The 24,334-nt window shown below is 40.6% G+C and overlaps 1 protein-coding gene across 1 annotated transcript in view; it reads left to right on the plus strand.

Annotated features, from left to right (window-relative positions):
- Window positions 1-24,334, plus strand: part of COLGALT2 (collagen beta(1-O)galactosyltransferase 2) — a 147,170-nt gene that overhangs the window by 90,222 nt on the left and 32,614 nt on the right. Inside the window, exons 7-10 of the mRNA XM_060131833.1 lie at window positions 9,060-9,136; window positions 12,980-13,086; window positions 22,454-22,586; window positions 23,701-23,828. Coding sequence (XP_059987816.1) covers window positions 9,060-9,136; window positions 12,980-13,086; window positions 22,454-22,586; window positions 23,701-23,828 — 445 coding nt within the window. The remainder of the gene's footprint in view (window positions 1-9,059; window positions 9,137-12,979; window positions 13,087-22,453; window positions 22,587-23,700; window positions 23,829-24,334) is intronic.

The following is a 24,334-nucleotide window of genomic DNA, read 5'->3' on the forward strand; positions in this document are numbered from 1 at the left end:
TTGATTCTTCCAATCCAAGAACACAGTATATCTCTCCATCTGTTTGTATCATCTTTAATTTCTTTCATCAGTGTCTTATAGTTTTGTGCATATAGGTATTTTGTCTCCTTAGGTAGGTTTATACCTAGGTATTTTATTCTTTCTGTTGCAGTGGTAAATGGGAGTGTTTTCTTAATTTCTCGTTCAGAATTTTCATCATTAGTGTATAGGAATGCCGGAGATTTCTTTGCATTAATTTTGTATCCTGCTACTTTACCAAATTCATTGATTAGTTCTAGTAGTTTTCTGGTAGCATCTTTAGGATTCTGTATGTATAGCATCATGTCATCTGCAAACAATGACAGTTTTACTTATTCTTTTCCGATCTGGAAATCTTTTATTTCTTTTTGCTGTGGCTAAAACTTCCAGAACTATGTTGAATAATAATGGTGAGAGTGGGCAACCTTGTCTTGTTCCTGATCTTAGTGGAAATGGTTTCAGTTTTTCACCATTGAGAATGATGTCGGCTGTGGGTTTGTCATATATGGCTTTATTATGTTGAGGTAAGTTCCCTCTATGCCTACTTTCTGCAGGGTTTTTTTTTTAATTATTATAAATGGGTGTTGAATTTTGTCAAAAGCTTTTTCTGCATATATTTAGATGATCATATGGTTTTTCTAGGGTTTATCACATTGATTGATTTGAGTATATTGAAGAATGCTTGCATTCCTGGGATAAACCCCACTTGATCATGGTGTATGATCCGTTTAATGTGCTGTTGGATTCTGTTTGCTAGTATTTTGTTGAGGATTTTTGCATCTATGTTCATCAGTGATATCGGCCTGTAGTTTTCTTTCTTTGTCTGGTTTTGGTATCAGGATGATGGTGGCCTCGTAGAATGAGTTTGGGAGTGTTCCTCCCTCTGCCATATTTTGGAAGAGTTTGAGAAGGATGGGTGTTAGCTCTTCTCTAAATGTGTGATAGAATTCACCTGTGAAGCCATCTGGTCCTGGGCTTTTGTTCGTTGGAAGATTTTTAATCACAGTCTGAATTTCAGTGCTTGTGATTGGTCTGTTTATTTTTTCTATTTCTTCTTGGTTCAATCTTGGAAGGTTGTGCTTTTCTAAGAATTTGTCCATTTCTTCCAGGTTGTCCATTTCATTGGCATAGAGTTGCCTATAGTAATCTCTTATGATCCTTTGTATTTCTGCAGTGTCAGTTGTTACTTCTCCTTTTTCATATCTAATTCTATTGATTTGTTGAATCAAAGTCTTCTCCCCTGCTTTCTTGATGAGTCTGGCTGATGGTTTATCAATTTTGTTTGTCTTCTCAAAGAACCAGCTTTTAGTTTTATTGATATTTGCTATTATTTCCTTCATTTCCTTTTCATTTATTTCTGATCTGATCTTTATGATTTGTTTCCTTCTGCCAACTTTGGGGGTTTTTTGTTCTTCTTTCTCTATTTGCTTTAGGTGTAAGGTTAGGTTGTTTATTTGATATGTTTCTTGTTCTTGAGGTAGGATTGTATTGCTATAAAGTTCCCTCTTAGAACTTCTTTAGCTGCATCCCATAGGTTTTGGGTCATCGTGTTTTCATTGTCATTTGTTTCTAGGTATTTTTTTGATTTCCTCTTTGATTTCTTCAGTGATCTCTTGGTTATTTAGCAGTGTATTGTTTAGCCTCCCTGTGTTTGTATTTTTTACAGATTTTTTCCTGTAATTGATATCTAGTCTTGTAGCGTTGTGGTCGGAAGAGATACTTGATACGATTTCAATTTTCTTAAATTTACCAAGGCTTGATTTGTGACCCAAGACGTGATCTATCCTGGAGAAGGTTCCATGAGCACTTGAGAAGAAAGTGTATTCTGTTGTTTTTTGATGGAATGTCCTATAAATATCAATTAAGTTCATCTTGTTTAATGTATAATTTAAAGCTTGTGCTTCCTTATTTATTTTCATTTTGGATGATCTGTCCATTGGTGAAAGTGGGGTTAAAGTCCTCTACTATTATTGTGTTACTGTCAATTTCCCCTTTTATGGTTGTTAGCATTTGTGTTATGTATTGGGGTGCTCCTATGTTGGGTGCATAAACATTTACAATTGTTATATCTTCTTCTTGGATTGATCCCTTGATCATTATGTAGTGTCCCTCTTTGTCTCTTGTAATAGTCTTTATTTTAAAGTCTATTTTGTCTGATATGAGAATTGCTACTCCAGCTTTCTTTTGATTTCCACTTGCATGGAATATCTTTTTCCATCCCCTCACTTTCAGTCTGAATGTGTCCATAGGTCTGAAGTGGGTCTCTTGTAGACAGCATATATACATGTCTTGTTTTTGTATCCATTCAGCCAGTCTGTGTCTTTTGGATGGAGCATTTAATCCATTTACAGTTAAGGTAGTTATCGATATGTATGTTTCTATTACCATTTTCTTAATTGTTTTAGGTTTGTTACTGTACGTCTTTTCCTTCTCTTGTGTTTCCTGCCTAGAGAAGTTCCTTTAGCATTTGTTGTAAAGCTGGTTTGGTGGTGCTGAATTCTCTTAGCCTTTGCTTGTCCGTAAAGATTTTAATTTCTCTGTTGAATCTGAATGAGATCCTTGCCAGGTAGAGTAATCTTGGTTGTAGTTTTTTCCCTTTCATCACTTTAAATATGTCCCGCCAGTCCCTTCTGGCTTGCAGAGTTTCTGCTGAAAGATCAGCTGTTAACGTTATGGGGATTCCCTTGTATGTTATTTGTTGTTTTTCCCGTGCTGCTTTTAATATTTTGTTTTTGTATTTAATTTTTGATAGTTTGATTAATATGTGTTTTGGCGTGTTTCTCCTTGGATTTATCCTCTATGGGACTCTCTGTGCTTCCTGGACTTGACTATTTACTTTTCCATATTAAGGAAGTTTTCAACTATAATCTGTTCAAATATTTTCTCAGCCCCTTTCTTTTTCTCTTCTTCTTCTGGGACCCCTGTAAATCAAATGTTGGTGTGTTTAATGTTGTCCCAGAGGTCTCTGAGACTATCCTCAATTCTTTTCATTCTTTTTTCTTTATTCTGCTCTGTGGTAGTTATTTCCACTATTATATCTTCCAGGTCACTTATCCATTCTTCTGCCTCAGGTTTTCTGCTATTGATCCTTTCTAGAGAATTTTTAATTTCATTTATTGTGTTGTTCATCATTGTTTGTTTGCTCTTTAGTTCCTCTAGGTCCTTATTAAACGTTTTTTGTATTTTCTCCATTCTATTTCCACGATTTTGGATCACCTTTACTATCATTACTCTGAATTCTTTTTCATGTAGCGCGTATATCCTCTTCATTTGTTTGGTCTGGTGGGTTTTTACCTTGCTCCTTTATATGCTATGTATTTCTCTGTCTTCTCATTTGCTTAACTTACTGTGTTTGGGGTCTCCTTTTCACAGGCTGCAGGTTCATAGTTCCCGTTGTTTTTGGTGGCTGTCCCCAGGGCTAAGGTTGGTTCAGTGGGTTGTGTAGGCTTCCTGATGGAGCAGACTGGTGCCTGTGTTCTGGCGGATGAGGCTGGATCTTGTCTTTCTGGTGGGCAGTACCACGTCCAGTGGTATGTTTTGGGGTGGCTCTGAACTTGTTATGATTTTAGGCAGCCTGTCTGCTAATGGGTGGGGTTGTGTTCCTGTCTTGCTAGTTGTTTGGCATGGGGTGTCCAGCACTGTAGCTTGCTGGTCATTGAGTGGAGCTGGGTCTTAGCGTTGAGATGGAGATCTCTGAGAGAGCTCTCTCTGATTGATATTATGTGGGGCCGGTAGGTCTCTGGTGGACCAATGTCCTGAACTCGGCTCTCCCACCTAAGAGGCTCAGGCCTGACACCCAACCAGAGCACCAAGACTCTGTCAGCCACTTGGCTCAGAAGAAAAGGGAGAAAGAAAAAGAAAGAAGAAAAAAATAAAAGAAAGTTATTACAATAAAAAAGAAATGTTATTTAAAAGTAAAAAGTAAAAAAGTAATAATAAAAAAAAGATAGATGGAAAGAAGAGAGCAACCAAACCAAAAAACAAATCCACCAATGGTAACAAGCACTATAAATGATACAAAAAATAAACCAAACTGGACAGACAGAATGCTAGGACAAATGGTAAAAGCAAAGCTATACAGACAAAATCACACAAAGAAGCATACACATACACACTCACAAAAAGAGGAAAAGGAAAAAATATATTAAAAAAAAGGAAGAGAGCAACCAAATCAATAAACAAATCTACCAATGATAATAAGCTCTAAATACTAAACTAAGATAAGCATAAAACCAGAAACAAATTAGATGCGGAAAGCAAACCCCAAGTCTACATTTGCTTCTAAGGTCCACCACCTCAATTTTGGGGTGATTTGTTGCCTATTCATGTATTCCACAGATGCAGGGTACATCAAGTTGATTGTGGAGATTTAATCCACTGCTCCTGAGGCTGCATGGAGAGGTTTCCCTTTCTCTTCTTTGTTCACACAGCTCCCAGGGTTCAGCTTTGGATTCGGCCCCGCCTCTGCATGTAGGTCGCCTGAGGGCATCTGTTCTTCGCTCAGAAAGGATGGGGTTAAAGTAGCAGCTGATCAGGGGGCTCTGGCTCACTCAGGCTGGGGGTAGGGAGGGGTACATTCGGAATGCGGGGTGAGCCTGCAGCGGCAGAGGCTGGCGTGACGTTGCAACAGCCTGAGGCGCGGCGTGTGTTCTCCCCGGGAACTTGTCCCTGGATCACGGGACCCTGGCAGTGGCGGGCTGCACAGTCTCCTGGGAGGGGAGGTGTGGATAGTGACCTGTGCTCGCACACAGGCTTCTTGGTGGCTGCAGCAGCAGCCTTAGCATTTCATGCCCTTCTCCGGTGTCCGCGCTGATAGATGCAGCTCGCGCCCATCTCTGGAGCTCGTGTAGGTGGTGTTCTGAATCCCCTCTCCTCGTGCACCCCGAAACAATGGTCTCTTGCCTCTTAGGCAGTTCCATATTTTTCCCCAGACTCCCTTCTGGCTAGCTGTGGCACACTAGCCCCCTTCAGGCTGTGTTCACACAGCCAACCCTAGTCCTCTCCCTGGGATCTGACCTCCGAAGTCCGAGCCTCAGCTCCCAGCCCACACCCGTCCTGGCGGGTGAGCAGACAAGCCTCTTGGGCTGGTGAGTGCCAGTCGGCCCTGATCCTCTGCGCAGGAATCTCTTCGCTTTGCCCCCTGCATCCCTGTTGCTGCGCTCTCCCCTGTGGCTCTGAAGCTTTCCCCCCGCCACCCCCCATCTCCGCCAGTGAAAGGGCTTCCTAGTGCGTGGAAACTGTTCCTCCTTCACAGCTCCCTTCTAGAGGTGCAGGTTCCATCCCTATTCTTTTGTCTCTGTTTATTCTTTTTTCTTTTGCCCTACCCAGGTATGTGGGGAGTTTCTTGCCTTTTTGGAAGTCCGAGGTCTTCTGCAAGCGTTCAGTAGGTGTTCTCTAGGAGTTGTTCCACATGTAGATGTATTTTTCATGTATTTGTGGGGAGGAAGGTGATCTCCACGTCTTACTCCTCTGCCATCTTGAAGGTCCTCCTGTCTGAAATGAGTCTTTTATGTTTATTTACCTATGTTTACATCTTCAGGACCCATGTAATATTTCTGGCATATAATACATGGTCAGTGTGCAAAAGTGGGGAAATTGGAGCCAAGGCACTTCCACTTCCCTCCAGGTGAGGAGAAAAGACCTCTCCAAGTTCCGGCTGTGGCTCCTATGGCAGCTGGCGTGGCGGCACTGGCTAACACTTTTAAAAGCCCTCTTCATGTACTTGCTCATTTAGTACATTAGGAGCTGTATGGAAAATTGGGAGATGAAAGGCAGGAGGCTGGATCTTGTAAAGGTGATAGTCGTAAATGGGTTGTGAGGCATGAGGAGATTGGTTGTGCAAATCAGAGCATGAGGCGATGGGAAATCTTAGGTACCTCTTCTCAGTGACATTTTGAGGCAACAGAATGTCATGTAAAGTTCATTAGGCATATTGGATCTGAAGTCAGAAGATCTAAAACTGAGTTCCAGCTCTGCCAATCACTCACTATTTGACCTTGGCAAGACTACATCTGGGTTGGTCTCAATTTCTGTATCTATAAAAACAAACAATACCACCCCCCCCCAAAATAAAAGTGAAGATAAAATGACATGGTGATTATGAAATCAGTTAACAAATTGTAAAGCACTTAAGTGCCAAGTGTGACTGTTATGGTCAAGAATAGAGCTATGCCTAAGGAAGAAGGTTATTTTGGCAACAGTGTGCATAATCAGTTATAACGAGGCAAGACGAAGAGCATACAAGTGTTTGAAAAATATTAAAATGGCCCAAGCATGTGAGTGAGGGAGGACCTGAGCTAGGGTGGTGGCTGCGGCCATGGAAGAAGTCCAGGAGAAACTATAGACAAGTGTTAGGATTCGCTCCAAGCACAATCCCTCCAATATATCTCTGGGCGTGACTGGGCTGGTACATTGTACACTGGATGGGGTGTGCACCAGTGTAGACCACAGAAAGAGCAACAAAGGAGCGAGGACTTACCTAACTGAGCTACTGTGAACCCAGCCCAGTTGCCCAAGGCCAACTTGATGCTAATGGCTACCAAGGTCTAGCTCTGGGGGTAGAGGAGAGTGGGGGTTAAGGGTTCAGGTGCAGGAGTCAGACCTAGGTTCAAATACCAGCTCTATGAGCTCTGTGATCTTGGGCATGTTATTTAAGTCTTTGTTTCCTTATCTGTAAAAATAGGGATACTCAGATCTATCCTGTGGTACATGTTATGAAGATTAAATAAATGTAATTACATATGTCAAGAGTGTAGCCCGGAGTGCAGTGAGTAGTAAGATCTCTATACCAATAGTTATTATTATTCCTAGATCTTGAAACTATCCTGGAGTCAATGAAGCACATCCCAATTGGTGGTAGAGTGAGGGACATGTATGGAGAGGGATTCAAAGAGGAACTGAATTAATTATGAATGATGGAGTCAGAAATGATCCCAAACAAAAGCTGGGATGTACCTAATCTTCAAGTCTGATGTCAGCAAAGATGCATCCCTTCTCCCCACATAGTAAGCTTCTTAAGTCTAATTAATATCATCTCCTGTTTTTCCCTATGGCTTAGCTCTACCTTCAGTGACAAAACCCAGGCCTGTGTCTCATATTTCTGCTCAACGGTGGTCTTCAGGACCAGCCACTTGTGGCTTTTGGGGGGATACTTGTCCTGTGAACACAATGACTACCCATGTTTGATGGAAGCAAAGTGGCTAAAAGCAGACTCTTTGGCTGAACTGTTAAAGCCAGGCAGCCCATGTGAGTGCTGAACAGAGACCAACAGGGTGGAAAGGGTAACCCGAAATATACCGCCCTCCCAAGTCTAAGGCCCGATGAGAGAGGGCCAGACAGCTCTTCAAACAACATGAACAGGAAGGAGTTGGTATGTTAAGATTTTTTCTCGTAAAAACCTAACGCTGTACATGGTGACCCCACAATCAACATCTGTTGATTTTAAAAGAAATTAATGGAGTGAGGTGAAGCAGGGAGGACCAAAATATTCTGTGTTGCTGAGGGAAACAGAAACACACACACTGTGTACTCATAGAAATGTGACGGTTAGGATCAAGATTGAAATAATAAGACCAACTCTTGTGTTTGGCTTAGGAAACCTGTTTCACTACTTTCTACGGTTTCACATCGTTTGATCATAAGTGAAACTGGATGTCGTGGTTTCTCTTTAATATACCAGTGGAGGCTAAGTTAAACAAATAATACCCTTTGGACAGGATCTCAATCAGGACAGGTGATGTTATGCTGGAATATCAAAGAATGCTGAAATCTCGTTGGCTTCATACAACAATGGCTCGTTTCTTGTTATGCAAAGTCTACAGTGGTCCTCGTATGTTTCCTGGGCAGCTGTCCTCCACATGTTGGCACATCATTCTAGGCTGCTTCAATGTTTTAGCTTCTCCATATCAACATAGGCTGCTAAGATCATTGAAGTGGGGCTGGGGCAGGGGTGGGAGGAGGGTTTGGAGAGTTGAGTGGCAGCAACTCATGTGGCCATGACTAACCTGAAGGTGGAAAAGCCCCTCTCATATGCCTGAAATAGAGGGGAATGGATACCGGTGAACAGTAGCAATGGCCATCAACTATAGTTCTTCAAACAACCCAGTTACCAGCTCTCACTTAACATTTTCCTTGTATTATGTCTTCAAGGAAAACCAAGTGAGTACTTTGAGTTTGTGAAATACTAAAATTTTCAAGACCTTCTCAGGTTCTTTAATCAATATTACTTTCAACCTTTAAAATATATAGTTTATAAAGAAAGCTTTTTTAGAGTATGAAATAAATAAAACTTTTATTACTTGAGATGCAACACCCCTCCCATCTGGAAACTTCCTTGTTAGCCCTGTACCAAGTTCTGGGATGTGGGCTGGGCCTTGGAGGTGAGTTTGTGTTAAAATAAAGGACCTTTTGAGTACCTGTAGCTAAACCTGCCTGGATGGGATCTTAAAATAAAATAGTCCCAGAGTTTTACAATCTTAAACATATAGAAAAAAACCATTCTTTAGAAAAAAGTCCAGCCTATTTCTGAGCTCTTTCATCATGGGCCACTGTGAGTAGTAGCTAGGAGTTATTGAGCATTTACCGTGTTCATCTACTGTGGCTAGCGCTTTGCATGTAGGTCTCATTTAAATTTTATAACTCTAAGAGATACACTTTTATTATCCTGATTTTACACACAAAGAAACAGGCTTAGAGAGGTCACCTGTCTGCTCCAGACCTTCCTAGACCAAAGTTTGGACCCAGGTCATCTGACTTTAGAGCCCTCACCCTAAATCATTACCCTAGACTACCTTTCAAATGCTCTTAAAATAGCTCTTGAGGGAAATGGAGCAAATACTGCAGTCTGCATATAAACAGGTGCTCTCAAAACCAGCGTTGTGACCATCTGGGGTTCTTATATAGCCACTCAGTCCTAGAAAACTGCAGTTATCCCCTGCCCTGAACATGCAGGCTGTGTTTCTAGAGGTCAGACCTGTGGTTGGAATGCTGTTCTCTGAGCCTCTCACTAACAAAACACTCTGTGTGTTTCTCGTGTCTTCCAGTTGACCATCCTCCAATGGAACCTTCCCAGTTCGTCTCAGTTGTCCCTAAATATCCAGACAAGATGGGATTCAATGAGGTAGGAAAGGTGTCTGTGTGTATGTGCACGTGCACCTGTGCACCTGTGTACGTCATGCTTATATGTTTGTATCAGAACACAAGCCTGACACACGTCTGGGAGCCAGCCAGACCAGCTTGGCTGCTGAAAAGAAACCAAGGTCTTGGAAAAGGTTCTCAGTTTTTGTTGTGCCTCAGTTCACTTATCTTAAAAAAGGAGCATCATGGTAAAAGTAAATTAATGATTGAGTCAGAAAGACGTTACTATTTAGTCATGAAAGTGATGTTTTCTAGGAGCAGATATTGCCATATTTTATCAAGCTTCAAGGGTAAGGTAAGGAAGATATATATTTTAGGTATTGGAGGACTTTAACTTTATTCTGAGTAAGCGGAAACCATTCTGGAACATTCTTTGCTTTATTTTCTCTCTGCTGTTTTTCCATGGGAAAAGATTGGAGGGCAGAGTTTAGAGGACAAAGCAAAAGTGAAAAAAGAAACCTATTCTAAAATTCTCCCTTCAGCAGGCAAGAACTTCATAATAGTGCTCTGAGAGTCATATTTATTATTAAGTTTCAATTGTGTAAAGAATGAAGCAGAAATATAAAGAGATGCCTGTCTTAGTAATATGCACAGCAGATACCTAGTGGGACCAGAATTGAGACTCCAAGTCCCTGAATCCTTCATGGGTCCCTCATGTCACATAACTGCTGATCAGTGTTCAGGAGCTTGGTGGTCTAGAAGCTAGGACAGTGCCTCAGGAATCCACAAAACTGAGACAGAACTTTTCTGTGAATTTTGGATATGTTATAAGCCAAGCTTTGTGCTGCATGCTCATTGCCATTGATTAATTGAAAGAAAATGCCCTGTTTATCCCCCTGTACTATGTCATACAGGTCCCCAAAGTACAGCCATCTTAAATTGCTGCTGGAACTGGAAATTGGAATTTATTCTATAAAATGTATTTGCAGGCAGACTTCAGGAATGGAAAGGAGTATTTCATGAATATTAAGTGGAAAGGAATTAGCAGCTATTATGCTATTTCCACAGAGGGCAGGATGAGACAAGATGATTTTAAGTGTGGTAGAGAAGAATTAGACTAAAGTGTACATAGTTTTATAAACAATCAGGGCTGCAGAAAAGTTGGACCACCCAGGCACTGAACCCACTTCCACATATTACTACAGCTTTCCTTCCCTGCAGCTCTCACCAGCTCTCAGGTCTCCAGGTAAAAGAACTCAAGGGTCTTTACATATATTCATTTTTCCCTTTATAAACACATTCCAACGAGGATCAAGTCAGAGCAGATACAATGGGACAAAGCAGGATATTCTAGCTCTGGTCTTCCATTTGGAAGGACTGGGTCACTCTTAGAAGCCTTCTGGAAAAGGCCAACTCTGTAAAGGATGCAGATAGGGGGACTCTACTCTCCTGAACCCTGGTCGTCATCTCTGTGCTCGGAACAGAGATAGGATAGTGGAAAAAGGGATTTTCAGGGGCCTTTTCAACCTTCCCAGTACTCTGTGACCTTGTTGGTGGTGTCTGGGCTGCATTCGGCTGTGTGGCTTTTTGTTTGTTTACTATTCACTAAGTATGAGCGAGCCGTCTGTGTTTTTCCTTCATGGCTGCAATTTTTATTGCACTTGTCCTGGCAGGATTGTTATTTACTAAAGTCTTCCCAGACTAGAGGTCTTGGATCTGTGGGGACTTTTTGTTGTATTTCTGTCAATTTTTTGTTTTTTGTTTTGTCTTGCTCTCCTGGAGTGACCTCAGGTAGCTCCGTGTGAACACATGAGGAAATGCCCATTCCTTTCCATAGCCATAAAATTGGGAGATGGAACATGGCCCATCACAGTATGATTCTAAACAGGAAGAAAATGAAATATAAATGAACATGACTCATTAAGTTTTAAAATCCCAGGTAACAAGGCAAATACAGTCACCACAGAAATTGTTTTTTAAAAAATAATTGCCCAGTTATAGGGGTAAGACAGGAATAAAGACACAGACCTACTAGAGAACGGACTTGAGGATATGGGGAGGGGGAAGGGTGAGCTGTGACAAAGCGAGAGAGAGGCATGGACATATAGACACTACCAAACGTAAGATAGATAGCTAGTGGGAAGCAGCCGCATAGCACAGGGAGATCAGCTAGGTGCTTTGTGACTGCCTGGAGGGGTGGGATAGGGAGGGTGGGAGGGAGGGAGACGCAAGAGGGAAGAGATATGGGAACATATGTATATGTATAACTGATTCACTTTGTTATAAAGCAGAAACTAACACACCATTGTAAAGCAATTATACCCCAATAAAGATGTTAAAACAAACAAACAAACAAAATAATAATAATTGCCCAGTTAGATAAACAACGGAGGTAATGAAATCATGATTTCATGATACCTAATCCACTTTGCTCTGATTCAGATGGATGATTTCTTCAAAGAGGACATCTTGCTCCCCCATCAGTTCTTTGCCCAGAGCTGTATAAATGGATAGAAGTGAGAATATTTTGTAAGGAAGAGTTGAAATTTTAGTTAATTTAGCTTTTGATCCAGTAAAACATATAGCATCTTGATGATTACATTCATAACGACTGTGTGAACCACAGCTTAACCCCCAGTAAAGTCTGAACTCCAGCCTGCTTGTAAGACATAGTTTCTTCCTTATTCTAGACAGCATAAAGCAAACTTTATCATAAACCACATATCATAGACATTTTAATCTGTACTGGTCTTGAGAGATGAGGTTGTTCAACTCCCTCTTTTTACAAACAAGGGAACTGGACCCTGGAACATGAAACGTCTTCCTCAAAGTCATCTAGATGGGTCGTTAGGATGAAGCCAATGTCATCCGGCTTATTCCTGGAGGGTTCTCCTTTCCCATGCTATTCAGTATTTCTTACTGGTAGCTGAAGTCTCCCTCTTTTGCAGGACTAGTTTAATGGACAAAGTGAGTTTATTACTGCTCGTAGAAAAGAACCTTATTAAAGCACATAGATATCTGTAATAACATTCATGAGCCTTTGGGTACTTATTTGGCTCCTTAAATCTGGGAATAATCAGGCCAGCCTCATTATCTGTGTAACTCCCTGTAGTAGCTTCAGGATATGTGTGTGTTTAGTGCAGTCATTGGGAATTTAGGGGCTGAGGTGAGGGGCTGCAGGAAGACCCAGTCCTCATGCGGGACAATCTGAATGCACATTTCTGGGACTTCATGGACCAGTATGTGTCCCCTCTATAAGGTTTCCCTCAGATCCACGTGATGTGGAAATGACGCCTTTTCCCAAAGGGCTACCACCAAGTGCAGGACCCTTTCTCTCTCTACTTCTTTCAGAAAAATTCTAAGGGAGTTGAAAACTTCTGGTAAAGAAGCTACTCAAATTAAGACCTTGGTAATTCAATTTGGAACCTTTGGAACTAAAAGGAATTTGTTAAGACTAGATTTTTCTTATTCTTTGAATGACTTTAAATTTTTCTACCGTGGATATAAATGATAAGAATAGCTAATATTTTGTACCCAGGTGACAGGACCAGTATTATCTCAGTTTTACAGATGATGAAACTGACGCACAGGAACTGGTCCAAGGCAAACACTTAGTAAACTTAGGTCTGCTGATAAATCTAACCATTTGCCAAACTGCTTCCTACCCCCTTCATCTCATATGTTTTAGGTTTGATTTACCTTTGGCCTCCTGAAGAATAACTTTTTGACCTGATATGAAATATAAATAAATCTTCACCACAGTTTTCCCTGTCTTTTCCAATCCTTATTCCAAAACTTTGTTCATTACATTTACTTTACTTTTCAAATAGCCTAGAAAAAGAGTTGACTAATCTGTGTTTCTTTTCCTGTTTTCTTCCTGCGTTAGATTTTCATGATAAACCTGAAGCGTAGAAAGGACAGGCGGGACCGGATGTTACGTACCCTGTACGAGCAGGAGATTGAAGTCAAGATTGTCGAGGCTGTGGATGGAAAGTGAGTTGGGGTTTTTCCTCGAGCCTTTGCAGATGTGGTTGGAGTGGGGATGCACCCTCTCTGACAGAGGTTTAGTCTTGGTGGGAGGAATCTGCACTCATTGCAAGATAGACACGTCTTCACAGTGCAGCCTACTTTGGGAAAACTTTATGACTCATAGTAGCTTATATATGTTAATTTCACTGAGTAGAGCAGAAATCCACTCACCATCCAGTGCTCTCTGGTCTTCATTATGCTGAAGGTTTGCACTGGTTGTGATTTTCCACTGTCTCTGGGGGTTCTTCCAGTGGTTGTGGTGGTTTCCAGCCCTGTAGTGCATTGGAAGGAATGCGATCAGAGTTGCATTCAGAGCCTGATTTAGAGCAAAGCGTCTAACCTGGGGTGACCTGAAGAAAGTAAATGGAAAAAATGCATAACAGTCTGTGTCTCCTGTTGCATGAGATGCTTGCCACAGTCTGCCTGGGCTGATCACTTTTCCCAGGAACATGTTAGGAAAGTCACATAGGGTACCCAGTTAGATTCCTTCAAGGGTTTTTGTTATTGATGTTGTTCTGTTTTGCTTTGCTTTGCTTTTTTATTTGACACTGTTATTTCAAGGCATAGATATTTGCAAAACCTGCAATTCCATGTTATATGTGAATTTGGAATATGAATGGCTCTAAGGAGTATGACTAGAAGCCGTTGTGGAAGTTTTTATGACTCCTTTAGAGAATCTCATCAGTGTTTCTCAAAGTGTGGCCTGGACACCCATGTCAGAGTCCCTAGGGGCTGGTTAAGAGGGCAGCTTCCTGAGTCCCAGAGCCGCTGAATTATGATCTGTAGGGAATCTACGTTTAAGAAGTGTCAAGGTGATTCTTTGGTAAGGTTGCCACATAAAATACAGGATACCCAGTTAAATTTGTCTCAAACATTGCATGGGTCTTATTTATACTAAAAAATTACTGTTTATCCAAAATATAAATTTGACTGAACATTCTGTGTTTTACTTGCTAAATCTGGCAACCCTATTCTTGGATGCACTAGAGTTTGGGAACCACTGTTTCAAATACCTCTAATAGCCCCAATCTCCTTCATAGGCCATACGGACCAAGAAGAACTAGTTGAATTGTGGGAGTTTTTTATATACTCTGGATACAAGCCTCTTGTCAGATATATAATTTGCAAATATTTTCTCCCATTTTATGTCATCTTTTCACTTTCAGGATGGTGTCCATTGAAACACAAAAGTTTTTAATTTGATGAAGTCCAGTTTATATTTTTGTTGTTGCTTGTGCTGTTGGTGTTGTATCTAAGAATCCATTGCCAAGTCCAAAGCCACAAAGACTTGGTTCTGTGTTTTCTTCTAAGAGTTTTATCTTTTATATGTATCTCTTACACATTAGATCTTTGATACATTTTGAGTTAGTTTTTTATATGGTGTAAGGTAGGGGTCCAATTCATTCTTCTGTACATGGTTATCTAGTCCCTGCACCATTTGTTAAAAGACTATTCGTTTCCTTTACTGAATTGTCTTGGCAACCTTGTCAAAAAATAATTAACTCTAAATATAAGGGTTTATTGCTGGATTCTCAGTTCTGTTCCACTGATGTGTACACCGGTCCCTATGCCTCACAGTAGCTTCTTATGTAAGGAAGTATGAGTCCTTCAACTTTGTTATTGTTTTTCAAGATTGTTTAGGCTATTCTAGGTCCCTTGGATTTCCATATGAACTTTAGCATTAGCTTGTCATTTTCCACACAAAAAAAGACAGTTTGGATTTTAATAGGAATTGCATTGAAGCTGTAGATCAATTGAGGGGAGAATTTCTATCTCAACGATATGAAGTCTTCTGATTCATGATCATGGGATATCTTTCCATTTATTTAGAGCTTTAATTCTTTGATGTTTTGTAGTTTTTAGTGTGCAAGTCTTGCATTAATTTTGTTAAATTTATTCTTAAGTATTTTACTCTTTTTGATGCTATGGTAAGTGGAATTGTTTCCTTAATTTCATTTTTAGATTGCAAATTGCTAAGTGCATAGAAATACAGTTGATTTTTGTATACTGAGCTTATATCCTACAACCTTGCTGAACTCATTTATTAGTTCTAATAGTGTGTGTGTGTGTGTGTGTGTGTGTGTGTGTGTGTGTGTGTATGGTCAGGCCATTCAAGATGGCTCTTCTCTTGCTCTTTGTACGTCTGCTTTACCAGTCTCTGCTTCACTCACATGACTATCCAATCCCCTTAATTATAGGGCTTAATCAGTAACTACCTGCATGTTTGCCCCTGCCCCAGCTGCTGGTTTCCCTGGTAACTGATGAGAAAGCGTGATGTTAATTCCCCCTATAAATGGTAAACTCCTTCTCCCTGGAGTAGCGGAGATTTCTGCGGCGTCCTGCCTGTTGTCTGCCGCACACAGTGGAGTGATGTTCCAGGACTGTTGGCTTCAGACTTGTAAGATCCCCCTGTCCGGTAAACCATTGATGTCTTTGTGGCTGTGTCTGGGCTCTTTCTTCAGTCTCGAGGCTGAATAATTATAAAGCTTGCAGACCTACGGGGTGCAGTTCAACAACTGTCGAGCTAGCCGGGAGGCTGAGGAAATTCCTGTGAGCACCAAAATGTTGGGAAATAAGGACAGGTAACGAAAAGTTGTGGGGGTAATCCTGAGGTGGCTGTCCACTAGCACATGGGGCCCTGTGGCTGCTGTCCTTGATGAATGGGGGCTGTCAAGAGAGCCTGGATGGTCAAATTGGGACCCCAAGGTGTGGTATCCTACCAAGAGTGATGGAGGAGAGGAAGAAGATTGGGACGAGGTCAGAGGTCCCTTGTCCCACAGGATACAGATGGAGAGCAGCTCCTTTCCCCAGACTGGAGGCAACTGACCACCATGAGAGATGTCTTTCTCTTCCATTATATTGATGATGTCCTGTTAACCTCAGAGTCTCTGACCAGTTTAGAAACATCAGCCCCATGCTCATGGCTCATCTGACTGCACAGGGATGGCTAGTGAATACAAACGCTTTGTTTAGTCTGCAACATGTTACAGCAGGTGGAAGACATTACAAAAGGCCTACCGGAGTCCTGGAGCAACACAAAAAACCACTCTGCAGGATCTAGAACAGCCGTGCACGACATACAGGAACCCCATGGACATCGATGGAGACCAAGGAACCCACTTTACCGGCCATGAAGTTGAGAAATGGGCTGATAAAAGTGACATACACTGGTATTTCCATCTGCCCTACAACCCCACTGCTGCCAGGCTAATCGAAAGGATAAATGGATGATTTAAACAACAACTGAGATGGGAAACTTGCCCTCTCAAGTTTCCAGGAGGCTAATTCAAGCCCTACAGACTAAAACTGAACATCCCAGGAGCTATCATCCCAGTGCCTATGCCATGTTAACCCTGAGGCAACTAGTCAACACCATCCAAGTTCAGCTGTTGACCACCAACGGACCATTGCCAACTATCGGTCAGGACAATAACTCACTTTTGCCCTTCCACAGGATCTACCCTCAGGGAAACACATTATAAAATGGCCCTGGGACTGGCAGATAAGTCCCCGGTGGTTTGGATTTGCCGCCCTGTGGGCAGTAGGATTGGAAAGATTTCACCTAGCTTCTACCCGGCCCCACCTGAGACTACTAAGGTAATTAATCAGGACGCCCTACTGGAAAAAGGCACCATTATATTATTCTTGTGCTCTGTTGTTATACCGTCTCTCTGTAATTCAGCAGCAGCTGGGCTGTGGGGACTGAAGGTGGACAGGCTGTATGGTACATCAGGCCAGGCAAAAAACCACAGGCGAGGGTATGATCTCAGAATGCTGTTACTGCTTATAATTTGCTTAATGGTCATAATCTCCCCTGTATTGTGCCTGTTGAAACATCACATTCCATCCCTAGCATCAGTGGAGGGAATCTGTTTGAGGACTGGGCAAAAACAGTGGCCTTACTGCAAACTGAGTCGGATTACTGGGTCTGCAGTAAGATGCCAGAGAAAGCTGACGTCATTAATGTGACCACGTTGGGGACGACTGCAGACTCTCACCTTCCTGTCCTGCGAGCCAAGCCCCTGGCTTACTCTTGGTACTCCTTAGCTGCTATTGTTTGTGTTGCATTTGTGGTGCTTGTTTGCAGTGCACCTCTGCATACCTGAGCCCAGGGATATCTCAGAAGAGGGGCAGACCAAGACTGTAAGGGTCGTGCAGGGTACTTAGGGGTGGAGTGTATGGTCAGGCCACTCCAGATGGCTGTTCTCTTGCTCTGTGTATATTCTCTGCTTGACCAGTGCCGGCTTCATTCACATGACTATCCAATTATCTTAATTATAGGGCTTAATCAGTAACTTGCCCCCTGCCCCAGCCACTGGTTTCCCTGGTAACTGATGAGCCCACCTGAAGTCAATTCCCCCCTATAAATGGTAGCCTCTTTCCTCTCCTAGGTAGCAAAGATGGCTGCTGTGTCTTGCCTGTTGTCTGCCATACACGGTGGAGTGTTTCTCCAGGACCTTTCATTTCAACTTGTAAGATCCCCTGGCCAATAAACCATTGGTGTTGCTGTCTCTCTCTCTGGGCTCTTCCCTCTTTCTTGAGACCAGGCAATTACGAGGCTTGAAGGCCTTCAAGGTGCAGCCCAACAGTGTGTGTTTTCCTTTGGATTTTCTCTATACAAGGCTATGTCATTTGCAAATGTAGATAGTGTTACTTCCTCTTTTCCAACCTGAATATCGTTTTATTTTGTTTACCCAATTAAGTTACCCTGGCTAGATCCTCAAGTACAATGTTGGATAGAAGTGGTAAGAGTGGACAGTCTTGACTTGTTCCTGATATTAGGGAGAAGCATTCAGTCTTTCACCATTAAATACAATCTTAGCTGTGGAGTTTTCACAGATGGCCTTGATTCGGTTGTGTGTTTTTTATCATGGAAGGGTATTGGTATCTTAGTTTGGGCAGCTGTAACAAGTTACCATAGACCAGGTGGCTCAGATAACATTTATTTCTCGAAATTCCAGAGGCGGGGAAGTCCTAGAGAAGGGTGCCAGCATGGCTGGATTACAGTGCGAGACCCTTTCCTGGTCTGTAAGTGGCTGTCCTCTTGTGCCTTCATACAGCAAAGAGAGGAGAGAAAGCAAGCTCTGTGTCTCTTCTTATAAGGGCACTAATCTCATTTATGAGCATTGCACCCTCATGACCTAAGGCCCCACCTCCTAATAACATCAACATGTGAACTTGGGGGGAATATAAACATTTAATCCATATAGAGTTGGATTTTTGTCAAGTTTTATGTCTATTGAGATGATCATGTGATTTTTGTCTGTTAATAATTAACAGACAAACATCCATGACTTTTTTTCACATGTTAAACGAACCTTGCAATTCTGGGATAAATCCCACTTGTCATGATGTATAATGCCTTTTATGTGATGCTGGATTCTGTTTACTTGTATTTTCTTGAGGATTTTTCTATTTATAGTAATAAGGGATATTGGTCTGTAGTCTTCTTGTGATGGCTTTTTCTGGTTTTGGTATCAAGATAATACTTCATAGAATGAGTTGGGAGGTGCTCCCTCTTCTATTTTTGGTAAGAGTTTATGAAAGATTGGTGTTAATTCTTTAAATGTTTGGCAGAATTCTTTAGTGAAGCTCTCTGGTTCTGGACTGTATTGTGGGACATTTTGTTTTACTAATTCAACCTCTTTACTTTGTTATAGGTATATTTAGAATTTCTATTTCTTGAGTCAGTTTGTATCTTTCTAGCAATGTGTCCATTTTATTCAGGTTATCTAATTTGTTGGTGTATAATTATTCATAGTATTTTCTTATCCTCTTTACTTCCATAAGGTCAGTAGGGATTGCCCCCTCTTTCTTTCTTCATTTTAATAATTTGAATTTACTCTCGTTTATTTGGCTAAAGGATTATCAATTTTGTTCTTTCCAAAGAACCAACTTTTGGTCTTATTTTTTCTCTATTTTTCTATTCTCTATTTCATTTATTTCCACTTTAGTCTTTGTTTCCTTCCTTTTGCTTGCTTTGGGTTTACTTTGCTCTTTTTCTACTTTCTTAAAATGGAAAAGCAGATTATTTGAGTTTTTTTTTTTATCATAGGCGTTTGTAGCTGTAACTAGCCCTCTAAGTACTACATTAGGTGCATCCTGTAAGCCTTGGTATACTATGTTTTCATTTTGATTTGTCTCAAAATATTTTCTCATTTCCTTTGTGGTTTCTTTAACTCATTGGCTGTTAAGGAGTGTGTTGTTTAATTTCATATATTTGAATTTTCCAAGTTCCTATCAATTTTTAATTTCATCATGATTGTGGAACATATTTTATATGATTTCAGTCATCATTTTAAGTGTACTGAGGCTTTATGGTCTGTATAGTCTTTATGGTCTAACATGGTCTTAGAGAATGTTACACGTACAGTTGAAGAATGTGTATTTTGCTGCTTCTGGGTAGAGTGTTCTATAAATGTTAGGTCTAATTGGTTCTGTTTCCTGGCTAGTTCTATACATTACTGAAAATGGGGTATTAAAGTCTCCCACTATTTTTGAATTTTCTGTTTCTCCTTTTAGTTAGGTCAGTTTGTTTCATGTTTTTGGTCTATTGTAAGATGCATATGTATTTATAATTATGTCTTCCTGATGGATTGACTCTTACCATTATAAAATATTCTCCTTTGGTAATTTTGTCTAAATTTTTTTGTCAGATATTACAGCAGTATAGCTCCTCCAGCTCTCTTGTGGTTGCTGTTTACATGGTATATCTTTCTCTATCCTTTTACTTTAGACCTATTTGCCTTTGAATCTAAAGTCTGTCTCTTGTAGATAGCACATAGCTGGATCGTCTTTCTAAAAACTCATTCTGCTAAGCTCTGTCTTTGATTACAGGGTTTAATCCATTCACATTTAATGTGATTACTGATAAGGTAGGATTTACACCTGCTGTTTTCTATTTGTTTTCGATACATCTTATGTCTTATTTGTTCCTCTATGCCTCCATTCTTATGAGGCATAAGAATGTCCATTCTTTTATGTTTAAAAGATATTTTCTACTTTAACATTTTAATTCCTTTGTTTCTTTTCCTATATATATTTTTAGTTATTTTCTCAGTGATTGCCCTGAGGATTACAATTAACATCTTAATTTATAGCAATCTAGTTCATATTAATACCAACTTCCTAGAAGAAAACGGGGGAATAAACTCCTTGACACCGGCTTAGGTGATGAGTTTTTGGATTTGACACCAAAAGCAAAGGTGACAACAACAAAAAATTAAACAAGTAGGACTGTATCAAACTAAAAAGCTTCTGCACAGCAGAGGAAACCATCAAAATAAAGAGGCAGGCTACCAAATGGGAGAAAATATTTGCAAGTCATATATCTGATAAGGGTTTAACTTTCAAAATATATAAAGAACTCGTACAACTCAACAGCAAAAAAAAAAAAAAATCTGATTTAAAAATGGGAAGAGGATCTGAATAGAGATTTTTCCAAAGAACACATACAGAAAACCAACAGGTATTGATACATGAAAAGTTGAGCAACATCACTCATCATCAGAGAAATGCAAATCAAAACCACGAGATCTCCCCTCCCACTTATTGGACTGTCTGTTATCAAATAGACAAGAAATAACAAGTATTGGGAAGGATGTGGAGAAAAGGGAACCCTTGTTCACTGTTGGGAATAAATTGGTGCAGCCACTGTGGAAAACAGATGTTCTTCAAAAAAAATAAACTACCATGTGATCCAGCAATTCCACTTCTGGGTATTTATCCAAAGGAAATTTAAAAACTAACTTAAAGATATATGCACCCCCGTGTTCATTTCAGCAATATTTATAATAGCCAAGACATGGAAGTAACGTAGTGTTTGACAGTAGATGAATGGATAAAGAAAATATGTGTGTATATATACAATGGAATATTATTTGGCTATGAAAAAGAAGGAAGTCATGCCATTTGTGACATCATGGATGGACCTTGAGGGCCTTATGCTAAGTGAAATAAGTCAGAGAAATACAAATATGATATCACTTATATGTGGAATCTAAAAGCACACAAAACAAAACTTGTAGAGAACAGATTCATTGCCACAGGTGGGATTGGGAGGTGGATGAAATAGGTGAAGGGGTAAAATGTATAAACTTTTTTATAAAATAAGTCATGAGATATAATATACAGTGTGGTGACTACAGTTAATAATACTGTGTGGCATACTTGAAAGTTGCTAAGGATAAATCTTAAGTTCTCATCACAAGAAAAATTTGTAGCTATATAGTGATGAATGCTAACTATACTTATCATGGGATCATTTCACAAAATATACAAAATATTGAATCCTTATGTTGTACACCTGAAACTAATGTTATACGTCAACTATACCTCAATAAAAAAATACCAACTTAACTTCAATACTATATAAAAACTTAGCTACTATATAGCTTCATTCCTTCCCCCCTCCTTTGTTCTATTGTTACACAAATTATTTCTTTATACATAATGTTCTTTATACATTATTTGCTCTTATTGCTTTATGCAGCTATAATTTAAATCAGATAAGGGGAAAGTTATAAACAAAAGAACACTTACATTATTGGTATTTATTGATACCTATGCAGTTATATTTACCAGTGCTTTTCTTTCTTTATGTGGATTTGAGTTATTGTCTAGTTTCCTTTCGTGTCAGCCCAAGGGATTCCCTTTAGTATTTCTTGTAGAGCAGATCTACTAGTGACACTCTTTTTGTTTATCTGGGAATATCTTAATTTTTACATTTTTGAAGCCTAGCTTGACTAGATATAGAATTCTTGGTTGACGGTCTCTTTCAGTCAGCACTTCGAATACATCAATCTTCTGCTTTCTGGCCTCCACGGTTTCTGATGAGAATCAGCTATTAATCTTACTGAGAATACTTTGTATGTAGTGAGTCACTTCTCTCTTGCTTACAAGATTCTCTCTGCATTTTTATCTTTAACCTTTTTTTATGTCCAAAGGAAAGATGTACACATACACACAATTTCTCTTCTGATTCCTTCCTGTCCTCATCCCTTCCAGTGTTTAATAGTATTTAAGCTTTCTGTTAGCCATTCTCCTTCACTAGGAAAATACCTTTTCAAAGTTGTCAATAGTGATGACACTTAAGAACTGTGTCGGGCATTGCGAGGGGTATATAAAGTATAAGACTCTTTCTTGTCCTCAGAAAGCTCATAATGCTACCACAACACATTAACCCTGAGGAGCTTGTAAGGAAGAATGGGAAACATGAGGAGTCCTTCTCAGTGTGCAGAAAGGCTCCGGGGAATATGCAGAACTCTTCCTTCTGGCTTCTGTGGTGGGGACCTCTCAACCTGTTAATTTTGGGGCATGTTCTGTCTTGCAGGGCACTCAACACAAGCCAGCTGAAGGCCCTGAATATTGAAATGCTGCCAGGATATCGAGATCCCTACTCCTCCAGGCCTCTAACTAGGGGTGAAATTGGCTGCTTCCTTAGCCACTACTCTGTCTGGAAAGAGGTAAATAACGCTTCATTTCAATGTGCCGTTCTTTAATGAGGAGGAAGGAGAGTGGGACCTTGTAGGTGAACTCGGGCCAGATATAAAGTGAACCCATAACTGTTCTGGGAGTGTGCTTGGAAGCTGTCCTTGCCTTATGTCTCCCTCTGACACAAGGCCAGTGACAAACAAGGAAGGGTAGCCTTGGTGCCACTTGGGATGATGGGGAAGACACCCACGTTCTGGGGACCGCACTCCTAGTGATGCTTCCTCATCCGTAGTAGGAATGCCTTGTGTTTATCTAGCATGTCATCATTTATCAAGTGACTCAGTATAAGAAATCACCGGGAAGTCATGTGAGATGGGTTAGGAGAGATGGGCCCATTTTACCCAAGAGAAAATAGTTATCTTGTTCAGGCAAGAAGGGGCAGAGCCAGGACTTGAACCCCTGTCTTACAGATCAGACATTGATACAGGTGGTATTAAAGTGTGGGGTTCTTGGTTAAGGGTCAGTTCCCACAAGAAAAGAGAGTCCCCAGAGAAGGTCCTCTTGAAAGGGCCTTCTCCCTTTTACTGATCCAGTCTATGCCTATCTTTTTTTGTTCAAGAAACTTTGTTTTATAGATAAACTTTAAATTTTATAGGAAAAAATATGTAGATCATAAGATACTGGCCAACGACATTTCACAAATTAAATAATACAGCCAGGTTAACCAGCACCTACATCAAGAAACTGGTTACCAGCACCCCAGAAGCACAGCCCTTCTCTGCGTTTTTTCCTAGCCATCAGTTCCCCAAGGGTGACCACTCTCCTGACTTCTAACAGCACAGAATAATTTTGTCTACATTTTTCCTTTTATTATGTGTACACACCGTATGGTTCCATTCAATCTCTCAACATTACATTTGTGAGCTTCACCCATAACTTTGCATTTAACTGTAGATCATTTACACTCATTGCTGTAAATACACCACAGTTTATTTATCCATTTTACTGTTGATGGACTTCTGCTTAGATTCCAGTTATGAGCTACTACATGTTGTGCTACCATACTTTTGACTTTTTGATACCTATTTTTTATTAGATAAATAAGTATCAACTTTTCATAAGGTATCTTCCCACTGGCCTTTACAGGTAATTGACCGAGAGCTGGAGAAGACTCTCGTTATTGAGGATGATGTGCGTTTTGAACATCAGTTTAAGAAGAAGCTCATGAAGCTGATGGATGATATTGATCGAGTCCAGCTGGATTGGGAACTGATGTGAGTGACAAGATGACAAGCTGTTCAAAGAGTACTGAGAGGCTTTCAGTTCTTTCCAAGGGGCAGAGAGCCCCAGCTTGTAGGAGATGCAGCTCAAGCTTCCATTTACCTGGTTTTCTCTCCATAAATGTTCCCAGAAACAAGAAGTGAGTAGGGGATAACCATTAGATTTTGCATCTCTATGCTCCTCAGGGTGAGAAAGAAACTTTGGGAGATTCTTTGAGACCTGGAGTCTACCTGCAGATCAGGGGCCTTCAGACTGAGTGTTCACCTGGGAACACAGCAGAAATCCACTCATGAACCAGTGTGGTACATGGAGGGAGTATGTAGAGGGAGGACCCATTCAAGGGCAAGGTTCCTGTGTCACACTTGAGCCTCAGCTCCCAGGAGAACAGGTTTCCTCTGTAGCCTCTGATGGTGTGGGAGGTTTGGAAGGTCAGTGGGAGAGCTCCTGCTGGGGAGGGAAGCTGTGCAAACAGGGAGAACACTAAAGTTGGGCTTAGTGG

The sequence above is a fragment of the Lagenorhynchus albirostris genome, chromosome 2, assembly GCF_949774975.1.
Source record: "Lagenorhynchus albirostris chromosome 2, mLagAlb1.1, whole genome shotgun sequence".
In the NCBI taxonomy this organism is placed as follows: domain Eukaryota; kingdom Metazoa; phylum Chordata; class Mammalia; order Artiodactyla; family Delphinidae; genus Lagenorhynchus; species Lagenorhynchus albirostris.